The sequence below is a fragment of the Odontesthes bonariensis genome, chromosome 23, assembly GCF_027942865.1.
Source record: "Odontesthes bonariensis isolate fOdoBon6 chromosome 23, fOdoBon6.hap1, whole genome shotgun sequence".
Lineage (NCBI taxonomy): Eukaryota > Metazoa > Chordata > Actinopteri > Atheriniformes > Atherinopsidae > Odontesthes > Odontesthes bonariensis.
Window position 1 is genome coordinate 30,828,399 of NC_134528.1, and position 23,739 is coordinate 30,852,137.

A 23,739-nucleotide genomic window follows, 5' to 3' on the forward strand; every position below is an offset into this window, starting at 1 on the left:
GGAGGTTTTCCCATTAATTGACACTTCCATATTGGATTTGATTAATCTGTCTTTGTTGACAGGATATGTACCTCAGACTTTTAAGGTTGCTGTAATTAAACCTTTACTTAAAAAACCTACTCTTGATTCAGAAGTGTTGGCTCATTATAGACCTATATCCAATCTCCCTTTTATGTCTAAAGTTCTTGAAAAAATAGTTGCAGCTCAGCTTTGTGATCATTTACACAGAAATAATCTGTTTGAAGAGTTTCAGTCAGGATTCAGAGTGCATCATAGCACAGAAACAGCACTGCTGAAAGTTACCAATGATCTCCTCTTAGCCTCTGATAGCGGACTTGTGTCTGTGCTTGTCCTGTTGGATCTCAGTGCTGCATTTGATACGGTCGATCACAGTATCTTATTACACAGACTTGAACATGTTATTGGGATTAAAGGAACTGCATTAGGCTGGTTTAAATCATATTTATCTGATAGATTTCAGTTTGTTCTTGTAAATGAAGAATCTTCCTCACACACCAGAGTAAGTCATGGAGTTCCCCAGGGTTCTGTGCTTGGACCGATTCTTTTTACTTTATACATGCTTCCATTAGGTAACATTATTAGACAGCATGGCATAAATTTCCATTGCTATGCTGATGATACTCAGCTGTACTTATCTATAAAACCAGATGAAACCAATAGGTTGGTCAGACTACAAGCATGTCTTAAAGACATAAAGACCTGGATGACTCAGAACTGTCTGCTGCTAAATTCAGACAAAACTGAAGTCGTTATCTTTGGACCTGAGCGTTTCAGGGAGAAATTGTCTAGCTATATAGTTACTCTAGATGGTATTTCCTTGGCTTCTAGTTCTACAGTGAGGAACCTTGGAGTTATTTTTGACCAGAACTTATCATTTGACTCGCATATAAAACAGGTTTCTAGGACTGCCTTCTTTCACCTTCGTAATATTGTTAAAATCAGGAACATCTTGTCTCAGAGTGATGCAGAAAAACTAATTCATGCATTTGTTACTTCAAGATTGGACTACTGTAATTCTTTATTATTGGGCTGTCCCACATATTCTCTGAAAAGCCTTCAGTTGATCCAAAATGCTGCAGCCAGAGTTTTGACGAGAACTAACAGGAGAGATCATATTTCTCCAGTTTTAGCTTCTCTTCATTGGCTCCCTGTTAAATTCAGAATAGAATTTAAGATTCTTCTCCTTACATATAAAGCTCTTAATGACCGAGCTCCATCATATCTTAAAGATCTCATTGTAAGATATTTTCCTAACAGAGCACTTCGTTCCCAAACTGCAGGTTTACTTGAGGTTCCCAGAGTTTCTAAAAGTAGAATGGGAGGCAGAGCCTTCAGTTATCAGGCCCCTCTATTGTGGAATAAGCTGCCAGTAAATGTCCGGGAAGCAGACACCCTTTCCACTTTTAAGACCAGGCTTAAAACTTTCCTTTTTGATAAAGCTTATAGTTAGGGATGGCTCAGGTGATCCTGAAACATCCCATAGTTAAGCTGCTATAGGCCTAGACTGCTGGGGGGCCTCATCTGACACACCTTTCCTCACTTTACTCTCTTTATGTATATGTGATATTATTATGGTCATTAACTCGTGTTTCCCTGTTCCAACAGATATCCTTTGAATGGTGTTACAGTGCCGCCGTCGCGGTGGCCCCCTGCCCCCCCCTTTTCTGTCTTCTCAAACCCCAGCTGGTCGAGGCGGATGGCCACCCTTCCTGAGTCTGGTTCTGCCAGAGGTTTCTTCCTGTTAAAAGGGAGTCGTTTCTCTCCACAGTCGCCTCAGGCACGCCGCTCAGGCCGGGAGATTGGACCGAAAAACAAAAAGTTTTCAGTGCAATCTGTTGGTTTTCTTAGCTAGGAAATTGTTTTTGAATTGGCTCTATATGAACGAATTGGATTATTTTATGAATTATGATTATTATTAATTAATTGAATTCCAATTGGCTTGAATTGGACTTACTATCTAAGTGCCTTGAGATGACATTTGTTGTATTTGGCGCTATATAAATAAAATGAATTGAATTGAATTAATTAATAATAATGGCCGCTGTCCCATTATGGAGAGACCCACTTCTTGCTTGCTGGCCAGTGTAGCATAATGCTGATTTGGATAACAGTCTTGGTTAAGTCTCTGTAAATTTGACCTATGTATTTGTTGTCAAGCACTCTTGGTGTAATGCCATACCCTTACTGTGTGAATAAAAGAAACAGTGCTTATGTAGTTGGTTTCCCTCGTTTGGAAACTTCACTGTTGAAGGGGTTGTCATCAAAAAGCTGACTGGTCAATTGGGTCATGGTTCTCAGCCGTGTGACAAGAGCTGAGGGTTCAAAAATCCACAACCAGAATTGAGAAGTTTGTCACTGAATCTGTGAGAAAGAGCCTGTCACAAGCCATTAAACCCCATGAAAGGCCCAGTGCACCGACGATGGGTTCAGGTCCCCGCTGCCTGGTTAATCTGAATTTGCCAGCCTTTGTCCTTGCTTCTTCATGGACAATGAGCTGATTACAAGGCTGAGCAGCTGCAGTGAGAGAGGTAAAGAGGGAAAAGAGAGGGCATGAAAAGGGGGAGCAGATAGAAATAGGAAAGCTGGACAGACACATGACATCTCATTTGGCACAACTAAACCTAAAGGTATCCGAGCAAGCAAAGTTTTAAAAAGGCATGAGGAAATTATAGTATTGACTTTGAGAAGTAATAAAATAGTAGACATTTGTGCCTTTAGAGTTTTTAATACAGAAATAACTGCTTTACTACAGAAGTAATCACATTCCAATAATCATGGAACTTTTCACCATCTCTACCTTAATCCTGGATTTGAATTATAGTTGTAACATTAGCCGCTTTCGGACAGACCGTTCTAAGACAGTAGTTATCAGAACTACCCTCCTCGAATTTCGTTCTGATATCTATCCTTCCCCAGCGGAACTGTTTCAGTCTGCATTCGCACATGAGTCGGGACCTGATAGGGACTGATGCGCCGCGCGCAGCCGTCTGCTTCAGTGACGTGTTAGCCGTTAGCCGTTTAGCGCTACATTCAAACACAAAACAAAACGGTAAAAGTAAGGAGAGTAGAAAAAACACCACCAAGAAGCTAATAGAGAGCGGGAGGCCACCGTGTTTATGGTCTGCATGATGGTGATATTAATCATGGACGATCACATCAGGCGTCTAATATCGAGGCTGGAAGAGCTCACAGAGAGAGGCAGGAGACGATACTTTTTCATTTCATGAAGGAAGAAAGGAGAGCAGAGCGCTGCAGACAAATGAGACCAGTGTAAGTTTAACTTATTAAACACCCGCCGGTTGTGTCTGTGTCTATGAGGAAACATTTCAGCCGTGATAGCATGACATGGGGCGTAGCTACCGACCACCACACACCTCCGTTAGATTCGTTCTATAAGAACTATAGCCGCTTTTGTACTGTAGGAACCTTTGGCAGTTTTAATAACCTTTTAATCCGCGGGGCCGTTTTCTCCCATGTTCGGACATACAGGAACTCGGGGCTTTCTCCCTTAGTTCCTATAACTATTTAGCTCCTTCTCCGCGGTCGGGTCTTTTCATAGTTCTTATAGAACAAATCTGACGGAGGTGTGTGGTGGTCGGTAGCTACGCCCCATGTCATGCTATCACGGCTGAAATGTTTACTCATACAACACAGACAGAACAGGCGCCTGTTTAATAAGTTAAACTTACACTGGTCTCATTTGTCTGCAGCGCTCTGCTCTCCTTTCTTCCTTCATGAAATGAAAAGGTATCGTCTCCTGACTCTCTCTGTGAGCTCTTCCAGCCTCGACATTAGACGCCTGATGTGATTGTCCATGATTAATATCACCATCATGCAGACCATAAACACAGTGGCCTCCCCACTCTCCATGTTAGCTTCTTGGTGGTGGTTTTTTCTACTCTCATTACTTTTAGCGTTTTGTTTTGTGTTTGAATGTAGCGCTAACGGCTAACGGCTAACACGTCACTGAAGCAGACGGCTGCGCGCGGCGCATCAGTCCCTATCAGGTCCCGACTCATGTGCGAATGCAGACTGAAACAGTTCCGCTGGGGAAGGATAGTTATCAGAACGAAATTCGAGGAGGGTAGTTCTGATAACTACTGTCTTAGAACGGTCTGTCCGAAAGCGGCTTTTGAAAAGACCCGACCTCGGAGAAGGAGCTAAATAGTTATAGGAACTAAGGGAGATAGCCCCGAGTTCCTGTATGTCCGAACACGGGAGAAAACGGCCCCGCGGATTAAAAGGTTATTAGAACTGCCAAAGGTTCCTACAGTCCGAAAGCGGCTTATATGAGCTATGGACCTTTTAAGTTGTCACAATTCTACTGAGCTGGTTTTATATTTATCTTTTGACAAATCTCATAAACAAAAACCCAATTAAACTTTGTTCTAGTCCATTTCAATATTTTGTCCCACAGCTCCAACTCATTTTCAAAAGATGTAAATAAAAATCCTCATAATAAACACATTTTTATAAAGGCTCTGTACTTATCTGTTTTTTATTAAATCTTTCTCAGAATGGAGGATACTTAACTATATTCAGCAATCCACCATTTGGGGTTTTATTTGTGTTGGAATTAGTTCAAACAAACCACAATGTATATGTCATATAGTGCAACAGTGGCGCTTGGAGTGCCACAAAAAAAGAATGAATGAGGAAATGTAAGGTGGAGTAATAAAGGAATAAGTGGCAATAACAAAGTGTGTGAAAATAAAATAATATCCCAAAAATTTACAGATTTTTGCAAAATCTGGTATGCTGGGTCAGGAGCTTCTATTGAAACCACATAATCAAGTTGGTAATGATTTCCCAAAGTGGGTGTGGCTTAAAACTGAAAAACAATATCTTGCCACTTGCAGTAACCACACCATGATGGCTTTGCTTTAGTTATTTCGCAATGGCCTTTGTTATTACTTTAGCCTTAGCTATTTGTCAACATTGTTGACAAAAGGTTGTCCCCTCTTCAAATCCCGGGTGTTTTACATTCAGCTGCGAACCACTCCAGTGTGGGCTGAATGTCTTGGTTTGATGAAGGCAACAGAACCACATCATCTGCAAAAAGCAGAGCTAGGACGCTGAGATTCCAAAACAGTACGCTCTCCTGTCCACGAATACACCTTGAGATCCGGTCCATGAAAATTGCAAACAGGATCGTGACAAGCAGGAGCCCTTGCCGAGTCCAATGCACTGTAAACGAGTTTGACTTAGTGCCAAGAACATGGACACAGCTCTTGATTTCGTTATATAGGACCAGATAGCTCATAAAAGCGGCTCCGGTACCCCATACTCCCTCAGCACCCCCAACAGAATCCCTCGGGGAACACAGTTGTAAGCCTTTTACAAAACACTTGTATACTTGATGGTCAAACTCCCATGATCCCCTCAGTAACTTTGCAAGGGTAAAGATCCACTGTTCCATGTCCTGTGCGAAAACCACACTGCCCCTCCTGAATCTGAGGTTCGACAATCAATTGGAGCCTCCTCTCTAACACCCTGGAGAACACTGAAGTTAGAACACACACCTTCTTAAAATGGGAACCACCACCCTGGTCTGCCAGTCCACAGGTGTTGACCCAGGTCTCCATGCGACATTGAAGAGGCTTGTCAGCCAAGACAGCCCCACCGTGTCCAGAACCTTTAGCATCTCAGGGCGAAGTTCATCCTCCCCTGGTGCTTTACCGCCGAGAAGCTTTTTAATAACCTCAATGACTTCCACCAAGGTGATGGACGAGTTTTCTCCCAAGTCCTCAGATTTTGCCTCTTCAATGGAGAAAATCCTCAGTGCTCCTTCCACTGCTTGACAATATCCTCAGGTTCGGGTCAGCAGTTCTCCACCCAGGTCAAGCACAACCTGGGAAGACCCCTGCTTTTCCTTTCTGTTGTCAAATGGTCTGCCTGAACATCCTTGAGGCCAAACCAAAAGTCATTCTCCATAGTCTCCCAGAATTCCTCACACACCCGAGTTTTAGCTTCAGCACTGACCAATGCTGCAGCCCTTTTAGCCACTTGATACCTGTCAGCTGTTTCAGGTGACCCCCGGGGTCTCTCCCCAACGGATCCCACTCACCACCAAGTGGTGATCAGCTGATATCTCTATCCCTCTTCACCCGAGTGTCTAAGATATATGGCTGTTGGTCTGATGACAGTCAACCATTGATCTTGGCCTGGTACCAGGTACACTTGTGAACCACCTTATGCTCGAACATGGTGTTTGTAATGGACAATCCATAGCTGGCACGGCAAGTCCAAAAACAAGGCACAACCAGATTCAGATCAGAGAGGCTGTTCCTCCCAATCATGCCTCTCTAGGTAACTACATTATTACCCACAAGGGCATTGAAGTCTCCCAGAAGAACAATAGATTCCCCAGTAACACCCCTTTTAGGTTGGCATCCAGAGACTCCAAGACGGCCAGGTAATCTGAGCTGCTGTTTGGTGCATACACACAAACAAGTCAGAACCTTCTCTCCTGCGACTTGCAGCCGCAATGAGGCGACACTCTCGCTCACCAGGGAGAACTCCAGCACGGAGGCGCTCAGCCAAGGGCTTGTGAGTATCCCCACAGCCGCCTCGCCTCTCCATGGGCAACTTCAGAGTATGAGAGAGTCCAGCCCCTCTCCAAGAGTTTGGTTCCAGAACCAGCATTGTGTGGAGGTGAGCTCAACTAAATCTAGTTAGTACTGCTCCACCTCACAAACCAGCTCAGGCTCTTTCCCTCCATTTGTAATGCTGGGGATCAGCACGCCCAGGCCCCCACTTTCCCCCGCCACCCAGCTCACACTGCATCCGATCTTGAATTTCCTACCCGCAACAGGTGGGCTCACGTGGAGGTGGCTTCCTGACTCTTCTTTGAGCTAATCCCAGCCGAAGGCTCAGCGCCGGTGAGCTACCGCCAGGCCTGGCTCTAGGGAGATGCCCTGGTTTCCATTTTCTGGTCGTGGTGACTTTTGTTGTCCGATGCTGCTCCATCAAGGTCTTTGAATCCCTCTTCGTCTGACCACTTTCCTGAGTCCTGGGACCCTATCAGAGTGTAACACCACCTGACAACACAACTCTCAGAATCATGGGGATGCTCAAACCTGTCCACCACTTTAAGGTGGTGTTTCTACTGAGGGGATACTCAAAAAATAATAATTAAAAATTATTACCACATTTATTTGTTCTTGAATTAATTTCTCGTAATATATTCTCTAATTCATTGTTGTTACAGATTTATTTATTTTTTTGTTTTTCTGCCACTCTCACTCAGTTGAGCTCATTGGTACAGAAAAAAGAAAAAATACGGAACACCTAACTGGACTGTCAGGACTACATATCAGTGGGCCTTTTGAATAATGAATTCTGACAATGAAAATAGACATTTGAAGACCATACAGTTAAACTCATTTCTGTGTTTGCTTTCAAAGGGTCAAGTGACAGACACTAATCGAAGACTACAAGAAGCAGGGAGTGAAGTAAGTTCATATATGTGTTAATGTCTGAACGTACAGACAACAAAACTATGCTATTGTTCTCCTGTCACGACATGCATGCTCATTAACAGCAACATGACCGCTCTTTAACCCAGTAGTTAACAGTGGTGGCCTCTCTCTCATTGTTTCCCTCCATTGTGTGTTCCCTCCCCCAGGTGAAAGCTCAGACAGAAGAGGTGATTCGCTGTCGGATCCAGCAGAGGAACATGGCCACCACAGTGGAGAAGCTCCAGCTCTGCATACCAGGTAACACTAGCCGCTTTCGGACTGTAGGAACCATTGGCAGTTCTAATAACCTTTTAATCCGCGGGGCCGTTTTCTCCCGTGTTCGGACATACAGGAACTCGGGGCCATCTCCCTTAGTTCCTATAACTATTTAGCTCCTTCTCCGAGGTCGGGTCTTTTCATGGTTCTATAGAACACATCTAACGGAGGTGTTTGGTGGTCGGTAGCTACGCCTCTTGTCATGCTATCACGGCTGAAATGTTTACGGCGCGTGTTTAATAAGTTAAACTTACACTGGTCTCATTTGTCTGCAGCGCTCTGCTCTCCTTTCTTCCTTCATGAAATGAAAAAGTATCGTCTCCTGACTCTCTCTGTGAGCTCTTCCAGCCTCCATGTTAGACGCCCCATGTGATCGTCCATGATTAATATCACCATCATGCAGACCATGAACACGGTGGCCTCCCCGCTCTCCATGTTAGCTTCTTTGTGGTGTTTTTTCTACTCTCCTTACTTTTCGCGGGTTTTGTTTTGTTCTGTTTTGTTGTTGAATGTGGCGCTAAACGGCTAACGTAACACGTCACTGACGCAGACGGCTGCGCACGGCGCATCAGTCCCTATCAGGTCCCGACTCATGTGCGAATGCAGACTGAAACAGTTCCGCTGGGGAAGGATAGTTATCAGAACGAAATTCGAGTAGGACAGTTCTGATAACTGCGTTCTTAGAACGGCTCTGTCCGAAAGCGTCTACTGATTAGTGCTCAACTTGGGCCCTGGTGTTGAGCCATGGTGTGTGTGTGATACTTATCATTTGCACGAGACAGGACTGTGTATGAAGTTACATATTAATATAAAATCCTTTATTCACACACATCACAGTCTTCTCACAACAACGTGCTATTTTTCCAAATAAAATCAGCTTGTGATGTTTATTTTACTTAAAAACCTTCTCTGCACCATCACAACTGTTTATCAGAGGAGAAGATGCAGTGCTGCGCTAACTCTAGTCCCCGAGAGTTGGGGGGGTGTAAAAAATAAAAATTCTTCAAAATAATTCCTTCGTTAATAATTGGTCACACAGAACTTTATTGTATTAATATTCACATCTTCATTGTAAACAAATGAATAACATAGCTAATTACACTGGTGGGACTGTTCAGCTGTTTCAGACTGATACCTCCGGTTCAGGCTGCTCCTCATCCTCAACACGCACGTCTCTTTATCAATCGCGGAAAATATTTTTCAATACTCATCTGGATTGAAGCAGTAAACATTCAGTGTAAGAGTTTAAAAAAACTACTTTATTTGATTGTGTTTTGACCTCGACAACCCAACTACATATTTTTTTTTTTTTTACGGCAAACTTGCGACTAGTTAACTTTATAAAGAAGGCGAATCGCTTGTTTGCTATGGGACGGGACGGGACAGGACAACATTGTATGCAAAATATAAAATATTTTTATAGGACTTTTTAATGTGTGATTTTATAAAGGTGTACGTGATACCAACCTTTCGTGAATTTCGCCAGCCGTCTTCTTTCGGTTGAGCTAATCTAACGCGACGCTGAAGCTAGCAAGCTTCCACGCTTCCAGGGATGATCTCGCTGATGGAGACACGCGGTGTGCACGGAGGGGAGGGGCTGTGTGTGTGTGTGTGTGTGTGTGTGTGTGTGTGTGTAGGCTAAGCGAGAGAGACGCGTGACTGACAGAGAGACTGAGGTAGAGCAGGGAAAGGAAATGCAGCTTAACGAATACGAATATTTTTTAAATAGCGTTAAAAAAAATTATTATAACGAAACGCAATATGTGGCGGCCGGTGTTTAATCTGTGGCGCACCGCCACGAATTAGTCTATGTGTGGGAAACACTGCTCTTTCATGCAACTGAAAGAAGTATTAATGGAATTGATTCCTTATATAGACACAATAAAGAAATGTAATCTCAGATGCTTTTCAGTCAAGTGATGTAAACACAAAGGTTGTGAATGATCAGATAAGACAGGGTTGTAAGAGGATACTGTTGATTGTTCACTTTCATTGCCATATGCTTAAACTAGACCAAGGGTATGATGAAGACAATGGTCTGTGTACATTTTTGAAAAATTGAGTAGATCTGTTTATATTGGAATTAAATGTGACATTTAGGCTGTTATTTTCAACATCTACATAAATCTTAGTCACCCACTACAATGACTTGATTTGTATGAAGCACTAAGTAACATTAAAAACAGAGAATTCAGACAGAAACAGAATAAGGGACAGGTGAGCAATAGCTGAGTGAAGCTGACACCCCACCCACGTGAAAAATTCAAGCAAATAGATTGATCGGTTAGTGCTCCGTTTGTGCTGGTTTGTGCCGTTAAAATTTTCGTTTGTGCTGCTTTGGTTTCTGAGATATTAAAGATTATTTTTTAGGTCATCCAAAGGTCACCATCCCCCCATATTACTCCAAAACAAACCAAAGTAGTCTACTTTTTTAGTGCTCCGTTTGTGCAGGTTTGTGCCGTTAAAACTGGCGTTTGTGCTGCTTTCGTCTCTGAGATATTATGAATTATAATTTCGGCCAATGACGTCACCATCCCCCCATCTTGCTCCAAAACAAACCAGAGTGGTCTACTTTTTTAGTGCTCCGTTTGTGCAGGTTTGTGCCGTTAAAATTTTCGTTTGTGCTGCTTTCGTCTCTGAGATATTATGAATTATAGGCTAATTTCGGCCTATGACGTCACCATGCCCCCATCTTGCTCCAAAACAAACCAGAGTGGTCTACTTTTTTAGTGCTCCGTTTGTGCAGGTTTGTGCCGTTAAAACGGGCGTTTGAGCTGCTTTCGTCTCTGGGTTACGTTTTACTTTCAGTTGATCACATGATTTCACTTGTGCACAAGCTGTGATTGACAGGTAGGATTCCTCCACCCTAACTTGATTGGTTAAAAACAGCCGGGAGCGCTCGGTTTTTGCAAGCATGATTACAGGCTTCAGAGGGAGCTACAGATTTCGTTATTTTTCCTAAACAGTCTATTTAATATTCTACTTCCAGAATCCCATGACAGTTCAGGCTAATATGACTAAGAAAAAGTTGCCGACTTCCGCTTTAAAACTGGCGTTTGTGCTGCTTTCGTCTCCGAGTTACGTTTTACTTTCAGTTGATCACATGATTTCACTATATTGATCAGGAGGCAATGAATTTCATCTGCTGCAGGTTGTAGTCATTCTGTTTTGTTCCAGTAAGTTCTTTTCGCCAATTTAGTCAGTGGGAAGTTGTCAGCTGAGTGAAGCTGACACCCCACCCACGTGAAAAATTCAAGCAAATAGATTGATCGGTTAGTTCTCCGTTTGTGCAGGTTTGTGCCGTTAAAATTCAGTCAGTAGGAAGTTGTCGGATGTTGCTAACGCAGGAGAGAACAGAAGATAGCCAGTTTGTTTTTTAAAATCCCTTTCTGCAAATAACAGTGACATTAGCCTAATAATGAAGTTATATGTATTTTACGGAGTCAGTATTTTTTTATTTAGTTTATTAATGGTTGGCAAGGATTGCATTACCGTCACTGAATGTCACTCAAGGGTGTTAATTCTGTTCTCTCCTGCGTTAGCAACATATCCGACAACTTCCCACTGACTGAATTGGCGAAAAGAACTTACTGGAACAAAACAGAATGACTACAACCTGCAGCAGATGAAATTCATTGCCTCCTGATCAATATAGTGAAATCATGTGATCAACTGAAAGTAAAACGTAACTCGGAGACGAAAGCAGCTCAAACGCCCGTTTTAACGGCACAAACCTGCACAAACGGAGCACTAAAAAAGTAGACTACTTTGGTTTGTTTTGGAGTAATATGGGGGGATGGTGACCTTTGGATGACCTAAAAAATAATCTTTAATATCTCAGAAACCAAAGCAGCACAAACGAAAATTTTAACGGCACAAACCAGCACAAACGGAGCACTAACCGATCAATCTATTTGCTTGAATTTTTCACGTGGGTGGGGTGTCAGCTTCACTCAGCTGTGAGCAATACACAAAAAATAGAGTATGCTCTATGCATGCCCTGTGTATTTTACACAGTTCTGCATGATTTTAAAACTAGTTGGCTACATCCATCTATAAATAATAAACAGTAAATACCAACAATAAAAAAGGTCTCCACAGCATCCTGGCAGGTCAGAGGAGCAGCTGCAGTGAGAGGCTGCAGGACTGAGAGTTTCAGGAGGTCCTTTGTCCCCACAGCCAGAAGGCTTTTTAACAGTGACTGCTGACATGGTTTTCTTTAATGTATTTATTTATTGTTATATTATTTTGTTTTCATATACAATTATTGTAAATATTCTAATTGAGCTACATGACAATTTGCATTTCCCCCACGGGGGATGAATAAAGTATTTTCTATTCTATTCTATCTGTATAGTTTTCACTTGAATATGTTAAAAACATAGTGATCAGTTTTGCCTGTCTGCTCCTTCATTTATCCAACTTCCTGTCACACAGAGTGAGCTCTCTCCATTCCAGGATACTTTTCTTTTTAAAGATTAACACATTGTAGAAAAATATTAAGTATCATACTAATAATGAGAGTTGGAATCAAAAGCTTGGAATTTTTAACTGTTTAATTACATGATGGTGGTTGAGCTTTCTTTTACAGCATTGCTGCCACAAACTGCGCAATATTTTGTCTTTTGTAATGATTATAATGACGCTGTTTTTTTGTTAGGGTTAGGGGTTGTATTTCTGTGGATATGTGACCGCTAGAATGACCAAAGACTGTTTTGTCATTGTATTTCTACTAAAAGTGCAAGTGCGGTAAATGGGCAACAGACTAGATGAACTCCCAGTGGCATACAGCTGTGGTGAGGTTCAAGCCGCTCTGCAAAAAATGTTGCAGATTTTTTTAGTAAGGACACTTTTAGGCTGATTATACTCACGCATTGGTCATTGCACTCACAAAGTGTCTTGTCAACTTGGTGCCATCACAGTTTATAACAGCACGTTCAGGACAGTTGGATTCATTTCTTGTAAGACAGTTCTCTGATTTCACAGGAAAAGCTTCAGAAGAACTCAGAGGAAGTTCAAAACGCATTAGTTTCAACTATTTTATTTCTTTTTTGATGTTTATTTATTAATAGTACATTTGTTATTTTGGGGCTAAACTGACAGAAAATGCTTCCTGTGTTTTCTTCCTCTGCAGTGCTTGAAATGTACAGCAAACTGAAGGAGCAGCTAGAATCCAAAAGGTAAGCATCTCTCAAAGGATTCCATCACAACTTCAGAGGAAGTGAAATCTCTGAGCTTTTTTTTACCAATATGACTTGGAATGGCCACTTATGATTAAACCATGTTTTCTTTGCACTGTGTGCAGCAGGAGTGTCCTTCAGCATTTAAACAGACCACATTACACAGTTGGGAACAGCTCTTTACTACTGGTATTTACTTATATCGTGGCTTGTCTATTAAAAGGTAGACGGCTCTAAGTGCAGATGTAAAAGCTTGTCAGGATGTAAAGTGGTCTGGGGCACATGAGGCCACATTGTGTTGTCACACGTGGCAAGGTGCACACTGCCTGTGGATGCATTTCATGTAGTAAAATGACTTTTTTTGTTTCCTGTTTTTCCCACTTTTATTCACAGACTGGTTTTCAGTAAATATTGTACAGTTTAAAGTCAACCATTTCCCTGTTAAAGCCAGCAGAGGTGTGGTTACATTGAGCTCTGCTACAGCACATGTCTTACCTGTCATTTATTGCTCATTTTACCCACCTATTACATCACAAACATGTTGGAATTTTATCAGCATTTTGGGCTTAATATGACTTCTGCAAATCTGAAATGTGGTCATGGCTGAACCTATATAATTTTTTCAGCCGACTGTATATAATACTGGATTTTACAGAAAGTTTATTTGACTCATTGCTAATATCCTGCTTATTTTGCAAGGCCCAACTGATTGTGTCTCACATAGATTACATGTTTATTTCTATGAAACGTAATGTGGAGGCACATTTTAATACAGGTGATAACTAACACCAAAGATGCATCTTATTACCAGGTGTAAACAGCCACATAAACTCGTGAATGTGAATTATTGTGTAAGCCATTCAGTCTCAAAAGTGAAACCTACATGTTAAGTGCCTTTTAAGTGCAATACTTGTGAGGGTTGCCATGTGCCGGCTCCAACACATCTTCGGGTCCAACAGAGTTCCTTCAACTTCTCTAGTATCAACATCTCTGATGAAATATTTAGTCAATCATTTTCCACCCAAAAGTCTATAGAGGGTCATTCCATACTCTCTTTTTTTTAGTGCACATGGTCTGTAGTCTGAAAAGACATGCATGGGAGATTATTCACTAAGAGGTCGGTACAGGCAGTGTTTGTAGATTTGTTGGCTTGTTTTACTGAAATATAAAACTCTGAAGAGATTTTGAGAGCTTCCAGTTTAAATTTACTTACACCTAGTGCTAAATGTTAGCTTATAATTTAGCACTCACCTTTCTTGTTATTTCACTATAGCTATATGATTTTTTTTTTCCTTTACACAATCTGTTGATGGACTTGTGTCAGGGAAAGCTAGAATGAGAGGTCACCATTTAATATCTTGGTTATGGACAAAGATGCAACAATCAGCATGGTTACTCACACTGTGGAGCCACAGTTTCAGGTTGACTTGGCCAAGTAACTGGACCACGTCCTTATCCCAATATACATGCATGGGAGCAAATCAAGTTATTAACTGCAGTATGTTTAGTGCTGTGACACTACACTGTTTGAGAAAATGTTAAAGACATCCTGCAGCTTCTAACTTCCTCTGTGGGGGATCATGGTACATGTAAGTTCAGCTGAATTCACCGCACAGACACCGTCTTTGAGCTATTTTAATGGTGATTCTGTCAGATGAAGCTGCGGTTCTAAAATCAGGATTTTATTAGAGCAGAGCTACTGTCTGGAAATGCTTTCCACTCAAATGAATGGCTCCTGATCAGGCCACTGCAGAGCTTGATGCAGTGGCAGTGGGTCCCGAGGACCAGAATTGAGAAACACTGGGTCAGACCAACATGTTTCCATGAGTTTTTAAAGCCTGATTTTGGACAGACATGGAATAATTGTTTTGATGTTTTTTTTCCAAAAGTCTTGTAATGGTTCGTAGTGGTGTAACCTCAGGTCTCAGAGGCTGAAAGAAGACTGAATTTCTACGAGTTAATAACACTGTAATAACAAGCAAAACTACTTAGGTTTCTTACACAAAAATAGCATAGAACTCAAGTTCAAACCTATCTGCAAAAGTATATATATTATGCAGGTTTCCTACTAATTTGAACTAATACTCTGCTCTACAAGTTTAAGAGAACTTCATTTTTACCTTATGAACTGCCTTTTTGGGTGTATTACATGCCTGTCTGTAGAAAGAAGGGAGGGGAGTTCACTTTGGACAGGAAAATAATGACCCTTTCTTGTTCATTACTGTGTACAAAAGGAGGAGACTATTCACTGGAGAGACAATTGACCCTCAGTGTGCCCTTGTTCACAACAAGGCCCCCTCATTGCTGGTCTGTCGTGGCTCACAGCCAGTCCAAGGCAATTAGACCATGTTGACCACTTTGTGATGTGTGTGTGTGTCTGTGTGAGAGAGAGAGAGAGAGAGAGAGAGAGAAAGATACTTTAAACTCTAATGACATGGCCTGCCATACCTTTGAATTAGTCTGCAAATACACATTACTGTTATGTATGTGCTGACACTCGGGTCACATTCTGTTCAATTTCCAACCACCTCTAACCTTTGTGTCTTCTGTCCTCTTGCTCTGCATTTTGCCAGACCTTTTCACTGCACAGTTTGTGTCTTCTATTCATTTGTCAACAACACATTTTACACTCACTGACCAACAAATTAGATCCCTTCACAGCCTGCCTATCAGTCTAATGATGGGAGCTTAGCACACTGACCTAATACTGAACCCTTGTGATTTATGCAGCCTTAAAGAGAACAAATCTTGATAACTTGGGGTACACCCTGTTCGCTTCGAAGGTTTCACGGATCAGGACACAAAAAACCTCTGGGGCCTCATGTATAAACTGTACACATACAGAAAGTTTCTGGTTTTCTGAAAGTGAAGGGGGGATGAGAATGTGCTGACAAAAGTCTCAAGCAGTGGTGAAAATATGAGGACTCCCCTTGTTTTGGTCGGGTCACGTGACAGCACCTCTGCACTGTCTCTTAACAGAAGTATTCCAACTAATATTTACACTCAAGTTACTGAGCTGTCATCATTATGTATGTAGATGTGCAATTGGTTTGATAATCTATGAAGAATAACTTCAGCATTAGAAAGGCCATCATCATTTTCAGTTTACAGTTACTGTATTACTGGAGGCAAATGCTGTGTCATTCCAACTTTAATAACTTGTCTTGTTGTGGGCACCGAAAACCTAAAACATATTTCACACTGCTGACATGCCATCTATCTCTTCCACAAGGACAGTCACCAGTAACCTGAATAGCTTTCTTTGTTTAAGTGAGGTGGACGTATCATGGAGTGTCAGGGACGGCACAGACCCATCCCTCCAAAGAGTAAAGCCATCGGCTGGTGCAGCTGCTGCATTTGGATGTGATGCACACAGTTAATAAAACAGAACAAAACAAAAAAAAATAGATGAGAATAAACATACTTAGTTTAACAACTTATATCTCCGAGTACATAATTCATCCTCAACTTCAACTTGTCTTTGATAGTATTGATAACATTTGAGAGGGTGCAACATGGCGCTCAGCCTTTTCACAGTCGGGGCTCAGGACTGTGATTGGACCCGGCACAGGGCTCAATGTGGGGGCTCAATGTGGGGTCTCCCTGGCAACGGACTCCCCAATTTCTGCTTCACAATCTATGTGAATCATTATTATTGCTTTGTTTTACTGACACTTTTCATGAAGAACAACAGACACCCTCTCTTTGTGTGATGTCAGCCCACCATCTGTGTCACCCACACGCCGCCTGTGCATCATCACTGCACTGAGCAGACTGCACTAACTTCTACTCCGAGACAAGCTTTTGGGCTTCCACCTCTGTGATCAGCACTCTCAGCTCACACTCTGAGGCTGTTCAGACCTGCTTCTAACATCCATCCAGGATGGTTCGACAGCGCTAAGTCCGTATGTTCACGCCTGGCTGTGTAATCATGAGTGATAGTTGCCCACACTGTATGCATATTAATACGTAGCCTACCTTTCAGCTGTAAGACAGATGGCCTCACATTTGATTCAGTTCATGGTTGACTTAATGACTGCAATGTTCTGTGGCAGCAGAACAAGCCCAAAGCCTCCTCCTCCATCACGGTGCTTGGCAGTTGTTGTGAGGTGTTTGTGCTGATGTGAACCGTAGAAAGAAAGAGGGTGTACTTTCCTTTTCATGTTGCTCCAATATTGGTTTCAATTCAATAAACATTTAAAGTAGACCCCACTATCTCATCATATTTTGATACTGTATTTTAAAAGAGAAAAAACATTTTCCATGATTTGTTTTTCTGTCCATCTTTACATTTAAAAAGAAAAAGAAAAAAAGTCTAGTATATCATTACAAACTGCTGATTCTTGACAAAGAGCATGTTACACGTCCCATTTTTACACAAAAAGAAGCACTGCTCATAATGAAATCTTCCCATTGCCAGTCCGACAGATGCTGGGAGGACCTATGCCTAGTTTCAGAGCCTTCATGTGAAATGTTCCAGTCTGTTAATGTGTGTCTCTGTGGCCCCATCCACACGTAGCCGGGTATCTGCTAAAACGAATATATTTTTCTACGTTTGGACCTGTCATCCACATAAAAACGCATCGTAAACGAATGTTTTTAAAAACTCCGGGCAAAGTGAAAATTTTTGAAAACTCCGTTTATGCAGCTGCGTGTAGACAGAGATAACCGGAGTTTTGCGTTTTCGAACGTCACAATATGCGCCAAAACAACAACAAATCTGCTTTAAAGTCTAAAGTGCGACCTTTGTTTACTGAAGAAGCATGGATGCCTTGAGAACTGTGGTGGTTATTATTGTGCAGGCGCTGTTTACTGCCTTGATTTTACACGCCCAAGTCGTACTCCCAGAAGAATGGCGTGACAATTTCGCATGTCCCAGTCCTCAGTCCTCTCGCTGTCGGAATTATTACGTCCTCATATCGAGGGGCAGTCCACAGTCATGCGATCACCTGTCAGTGTGCTCAAAAAAGTTGCGTGCACACTTTATTATTTAGCTGACGAGGGCAGATTGCGCAAAACAGCATTTGGGTTCTCAAGACAGGTGAAAACGCAGATGTTCGGTTATGTGTGGAAGGTGTTTTTTTCGAAAACGAGGTAATGTGGATACAGATTATTTTATAAACGGAGGGGGAGAAACATTCGGTTTTAAAAATACCCGGCTACGTGTGTACATAGCCTGTAAAGAAGGGGTGAGCTTTGCCCACTGCTGCAGCCTCAACCGCAGCATTGAAAATGAGTGTGTGCACTCTGGTGTTATACGATACGATAATACTTTATTGTCAGTTTTCACTGAAATTCATTTTGCATCTCTGAACAAGGCTCGTTTAAGGAAGGACAAGACAAACATGTAACATCACAGGACTATTGCACAATATTGCGCATTACATACATACATCGCATACATACAGACATACATAAAGTGAGGACAATTTTCCATGGGGTGATTGTACTACATACAGCTCTAAGACTGCAGATTCAACAAGAGAATAGATTGATGTATGAAGGAATGTTTAAGTCTGTTGCGGTTGTAGAAGGGAACTCTAAAACGCCTATTTGAAGGTAATAATCTATACTCTTGGTGTAGTATGTGTGTGATGTCAGTGGAGATGCATGTGGCCAGTCTGAGCATACTTTTGTTGTGAGCTTCCTGGAATAAGTGTGATATAGGCAGCCCAATGATCTTTGAGCAGATTTTGATTTGATGTTGAAGTTTAGCTTTATCTTTGACAGAGAGGCTGTTATACCAAGCTGTACTGCAGTAAAGCATGACGCTCTGGGTCACAGATGTAAAAAATAAAAAGATTATTTGGGCACTGGCACCAAAGGATCGTAACTTTCGCAGGAAATAGATGCGCTGTTGAATTTTTTTGCATGTGAAGTCTATGTGGTCAGTCCATGTCAGATTTTGGTCAATCATTACACCGAGATATTTGTAGGTTGAGACCTGAGTGATGTCTGAGTCATGGATTTTAACTGGGGGTAGTTGGAGATTGGGTGGTTTTCCAAAAATGACCTCCTCTGTCTTCACTGTGTTGATGATGAGGTAGTTATCATCACACCATTTAATTAACCAGTCCACATTGCTTTGGTACAGAGTGTGGTCATCAGGTTTTGTTTTTGTTTTTGTAAAAAGAGTCACTAACGTGGAGTCGTCTGAGTATTTCAGAAGATATTGATTAGGCACGTTGGTGGTGCAGTCAGAGGTATACATGGTAAACAATGGGGGAGCTTATGCAACCCTGGGGAACTCCAACATTGGTGGTAATGGGAGAAGATAGTGTGTTGTTTACCTTAACCAGCTGGATCCTGTTTGTGAGGAAAGAAAAGTACCAGCGAATAATATATGGGTTTATCTCAAACACAATCATTTTGGACAGAAGTAAATTTGGCTGAATGGTGTTGAACGCTGAAGAAAAATCAAGGAAAAGAGCCCTGGCATACATGTTGGGTTTGTCCAAATGTTTAGATATTATGTGAACCAATGAAACCACTGCATCCTCTGTGCTACGGCCTTGCTTGTATGCAAATTGGTAGGGGTCTCGAAGCCCTCCCATTTGTCTATTTAGATGTTTAACTATGATCTTCTCAAGTGACTTCATGATCACCGATGTAAGAGCTATTGGCCGATAGTCATTGTGCTCTTTTGGGCATTTCTTTTTGGGAATAGGCTTTATGTGGGATGTTTTCCATGCTAATGGTATATGGTGGGTGTCCATAGACAGCTGAAAAATAGGTTGCCATACAGGGGCTAGTTCCCTGGCAAAGGTTTTTAAGATGAGTGCGCTGCTGTGATCAGGCCCTAATGCTTTCCTTGTGTTATTGCGCTGGAAAGTACCCCTGACCTCCTCTACAGTTATAAGAATTCTGTCAGAGTTAGATGGTTTAATGGTCTTAACTATGTTTTCACACTCCTTGAGGTGGGAGGAAGAATCAAATCTACAAAAAAAGTCATTCAATTCATTCGCAAACATAAATTCATTACTAGTCACAATGGGTTTCAGTGTTTCCCGCAGCGCATTATAGTTAAGGCGGCCGCCTTAGCAAACTCGCACTGCCGCCTTGCCAACGTTCCCAAAAAAAAAAAATATATATATATATATATATATATATATATATATATATATATATATTTTTTTTTTTTTTAAACCGAAGTAATAATGCTTTGCCAGGCTCAGACATTAAAAGACAGCATTGATAACATTGAATTGCGACACCTACTGGTTGTTAATGTAAATAGTTAATAATGTAAATAAAAAAGTGTTACAGCTCTTAAACAGTTTCGTTATTGCTCTAACAGCCCCCGTCCCATTCCAAGTAACCCCCCACCCCACCCCCCGCCCCGGCCAACGACTCACCACCTTGACTAAGCAATTTCCTGCGGGAAACACTGGGTTCATTGGAGGATGACATTCCAGTCATTTTTTTCATATTGTCCCAGAGTTTCTTTGGGTTTTTTTCTCTGAAGTTCTCCTCCAGTTGATCTCTGTGCACCATTTTAGCTTCCCTTAGTTTGTTTTTTAAAACCCTCTACAATTGTTTACATTGGATGGCATCCTTGTTTTTGAAAGCTATTTTCCTTTTGTTGATTATGTCTTTAATCTCCTTAGATACAAATCGCTTATTGTTGGGATACATCTTTACTTGTTTGGTGGGGATAACTAACTGTGCGCAAAAATTAATATAGTCCGTGGTGACTGAGGTGGTGACGTCTAGGGAGTTCTGCTCGTGGAATACATCCCAGTCTGTTAGTTCAAAACAAGCTCTCAGTTCCTCGCAAGCTTCAGGGGACCAGCATAGTATTTCTCTTTCTACTGGTTTACAGCGTTTCAGCTTTGATTTATACGTCGGAATTAGATGAACCACGTTGTGATCGGAATTGGCGATGGGAGGTTTAATTTTAGACCCATAGGCATCTTTCACGTTCACGTAGCATTTGTCAAGCAGTCTGTCTTTTCGTGTTTTACCTTTGACTACTTGGTAAAAGCCAGGCAAAACAGCGTCCAACTGGCAGTGGTTTAAATCCCCTGCCACAATGGCAGGTGCGTCGGGGTGTTTCTGTAACAGTCTGTGAACATTTTCCACGATCGTGGCTGCGGCAAGCGATGCCTTGCCACTTGGTGGAACGTACACCACACAGAGAAGCACACATCCGAATTCGCGTGGCAGATAGAAAGGCAAACAGAGCATCTCAACGTTTGAGTCACACAGCGTCTCTTTGACAGTGAATTGGCGGCACCACTGATCATTGATGTAAACACAGATCCCACCTCCCTTACTTTTCCCAGAGTTGTTGTTTCTATCGAGCCGGACCAGAGTGAATTCGTTGATCTCAAATAGGGAATCGGGAGCATTGGATTGCAACCAGCTCTCTGTGAGACACAGCAGCGGAGCTTCGCGGAATTCGGAACAGTACCTTGCATGGGTTCGGAGGTCATCAATCTTGTTGTTCAAAGACCGAACGTTGCTGAGTATAATTGCTGGAAGCGGAGGTTTGGTGTATCTTCGTCGGAGCCGGTTCCGTATTCCACCTCTCCTGCCTCGTTTCCTGCGCGTGGGCCTTCTCAGCTCAGCGGGGATGTCTCTCAGGAACGGCAGGGGCAACAAGGATGGTTTGTGGCGAAGTGCGAGCAGGGCATCCCGACTGTACCGTGCTCCTGGACGACGTTCCGTTTCTCTCTCAGATGCCAACGAGAGTTTTGAATGTGCAGGGGGCTGCCCAATGGTGGCAATCCCAATTAGAGTCAGTATAATCCATGGATAAATCATCTTTCACGTTACAAATGAGCATATGTGGCGGGTGACATTTTAGACACAAAACAAACGACACGAGCACACTAACAAACACTAACAAACAAACTTAAAACGAGCTTGACATGCTCAGGACGCGGTTCGCAGCCGAGCAGCGCACCTGGTCATCAACCACATTGATTGATTATGTTCCCACCCAGTCTTGGTTGGAGAGTATGGATATGGGATTGTGTGTTTTCCTCAGACTGTAAACTATCTGAGGCTAATGCTCCAGCAGAGTTAGCTAAAGACTGTGGATAAACTATAAACTCTATCTGAGGCTAATGCTCCAGCAGAGTTAGCTAAAGACTGTGGATAAACTATCTGAGGCTAGGTCTATTGAAGGTGCCTTGGCTATTTGTATCGGCTTTTTCAAACAGCGTAGTTCATTATATCTTGCCAATAAGTCCGTCTACTACTATGTAGTGGATAATAGTGCTGTCAAAATCACTCCCAAGTGCTAAATTGTACACCTTTTAAGACACACAGCCGTCACAAGCGATTGAATTCCTTCCAAGGCATTCACACTATCACTAGTTACAGGTTAGCATACCCTACGTCTCCCTATGTGAAACATTAATACAGAATATAACTATATAGTTCTACATTTTGGATTAACCAATCTATTTCCAAGCATCACACGACCCTTCCATCACCTTGAAAATGTGCATTCCACTGTCGTTTTGACATGTCTGCATTGAAATACTATTTGCAGCTATATTTCACACTCCATCAAGAAAAAAGTAAAACATGATGAGCACGGGCACACCGTTTTGAGTGTACGAATTTTTTAAAAGAATCTAGACAACAAAGTCCGTCTACATAGCACAAAAATAAATCCATCCTTTAGCGCAAATGGTCCCAACCTACTTCAGAGAATGTAAAACAACTTCAAAGCACATAGTCTAAGCCCAAATCAACATGCCGCGGCGGGCAAAATGAATGACCAGATGGCCTACCTTAAAACGCTGTCTTGATCACAGGATTCTTGCAATTATTCCACTTTAATCCACACGGTTTAACGCACCCAACACTGCTTTTTTTTTTTTTTTTTAGTGCTTCAACCGCAACCCAGCCGAATTTAATTAAAATACGATTTTTCGGCGTGTCATCCGCCCGATCCGCGGTTAATCCGCGGGCTCCGCGGATTCAACCGCCAACCGCGCATCTGTACTGTGGATGAACTCTATCTGAGGCTAATGCTCCAGCAGAGTTAGCTAAAGACTGTGGATAAACTCAGTCTGACGCTAATGTTCCAGCAGAGTTAGCTAAAGACTGTGGATGTGCAGCAGCCACTTTTCATCCCACTGTTTTAACAACTTGCTCCAGTTCAACGCTGGACTGAAGAAGCTGAGCCACAAAGAGGGATCAGTTCCAACTCTCAGAGCCTGAACTTCAGAGGAGGGAAATGGAAGCATCTGAGAAATAACTCCTCCTGGTTTATTTATTGAGTTATTTTCTCCTTTAGCAGCAGCTAACGCTAACAGCTTAGCTAATGAAGATGACTTACACCAGCTTCTGAGGAGTTATTGCTGCTACTTTCTGAAAGATGAACATTATTGTTCCCACATTACTTTGTTAGCTGAGGCTTTCTAGCTGAACGGTTCCGTTCTGTAACTCATCAACCTGCAGCTGTGTGTTTTCAAAGCATAATAGATCCTCTCCTCACTCTCGTTCCTGCATTGTACCGCTCTCTACATATCGATCAGCTGATAAGCAGGAGGCTTCACAGGTGAACTGCCTTTGTGTGCTCATGTTGGCTTTGCGGTCACTGTATTGTGAAATGCGTTACGTCAATCAAAGCGCAAGAATCTTAGCTTTGGATTGTTGTGTCGCATATGCCACCACCTATAAACAGAACAAAGCAGCGGGCCATGCATCTTTCATGCATGTCTTGTTCCTTGAAAGGATAATGAATTTTCACAGATTACCATCATGTAATAAATTTGAAATGGGTTTACATTTAATGCCACACTTTTCTTCACACTGCTTAAAACATTCCCACAGAACAAGGG

General features: G+C 42.1%; 1 protein-coding gene across 4 annotated transcripts in view; it reads left to right on the plus strand.

Annotated features, from left to right (window-relative positions):
- Window positions 1–23,739, plus strand: part of exoc6 (exocyst complex component 6) — a 104,653-nt gene that overhangs the window by 41,187 nt on the left and 39,727 nt on the right. For all 4 annotated transcript variants that reach the window (XM_075458141.1, XM_075458143.1, XM_075458142.1 and 1 more), the window contains exons 3-5: window positions 7,428–7,475; window positions 7,649–7,739; window positions 12,892–12,937. In XM_075458141.1, coding sequence (XP_075314256.1) covers window positions 7,428–7,475; window positions 7,649–7,739; window positions 12,892–12,937 — 185 coding nt within the window. The remainder of the gene's footprint in view (window positions 1–7,427; window positions 7,476–7,648; window positions 7,740–12,891; window positions 12,938–23,739) is intronic.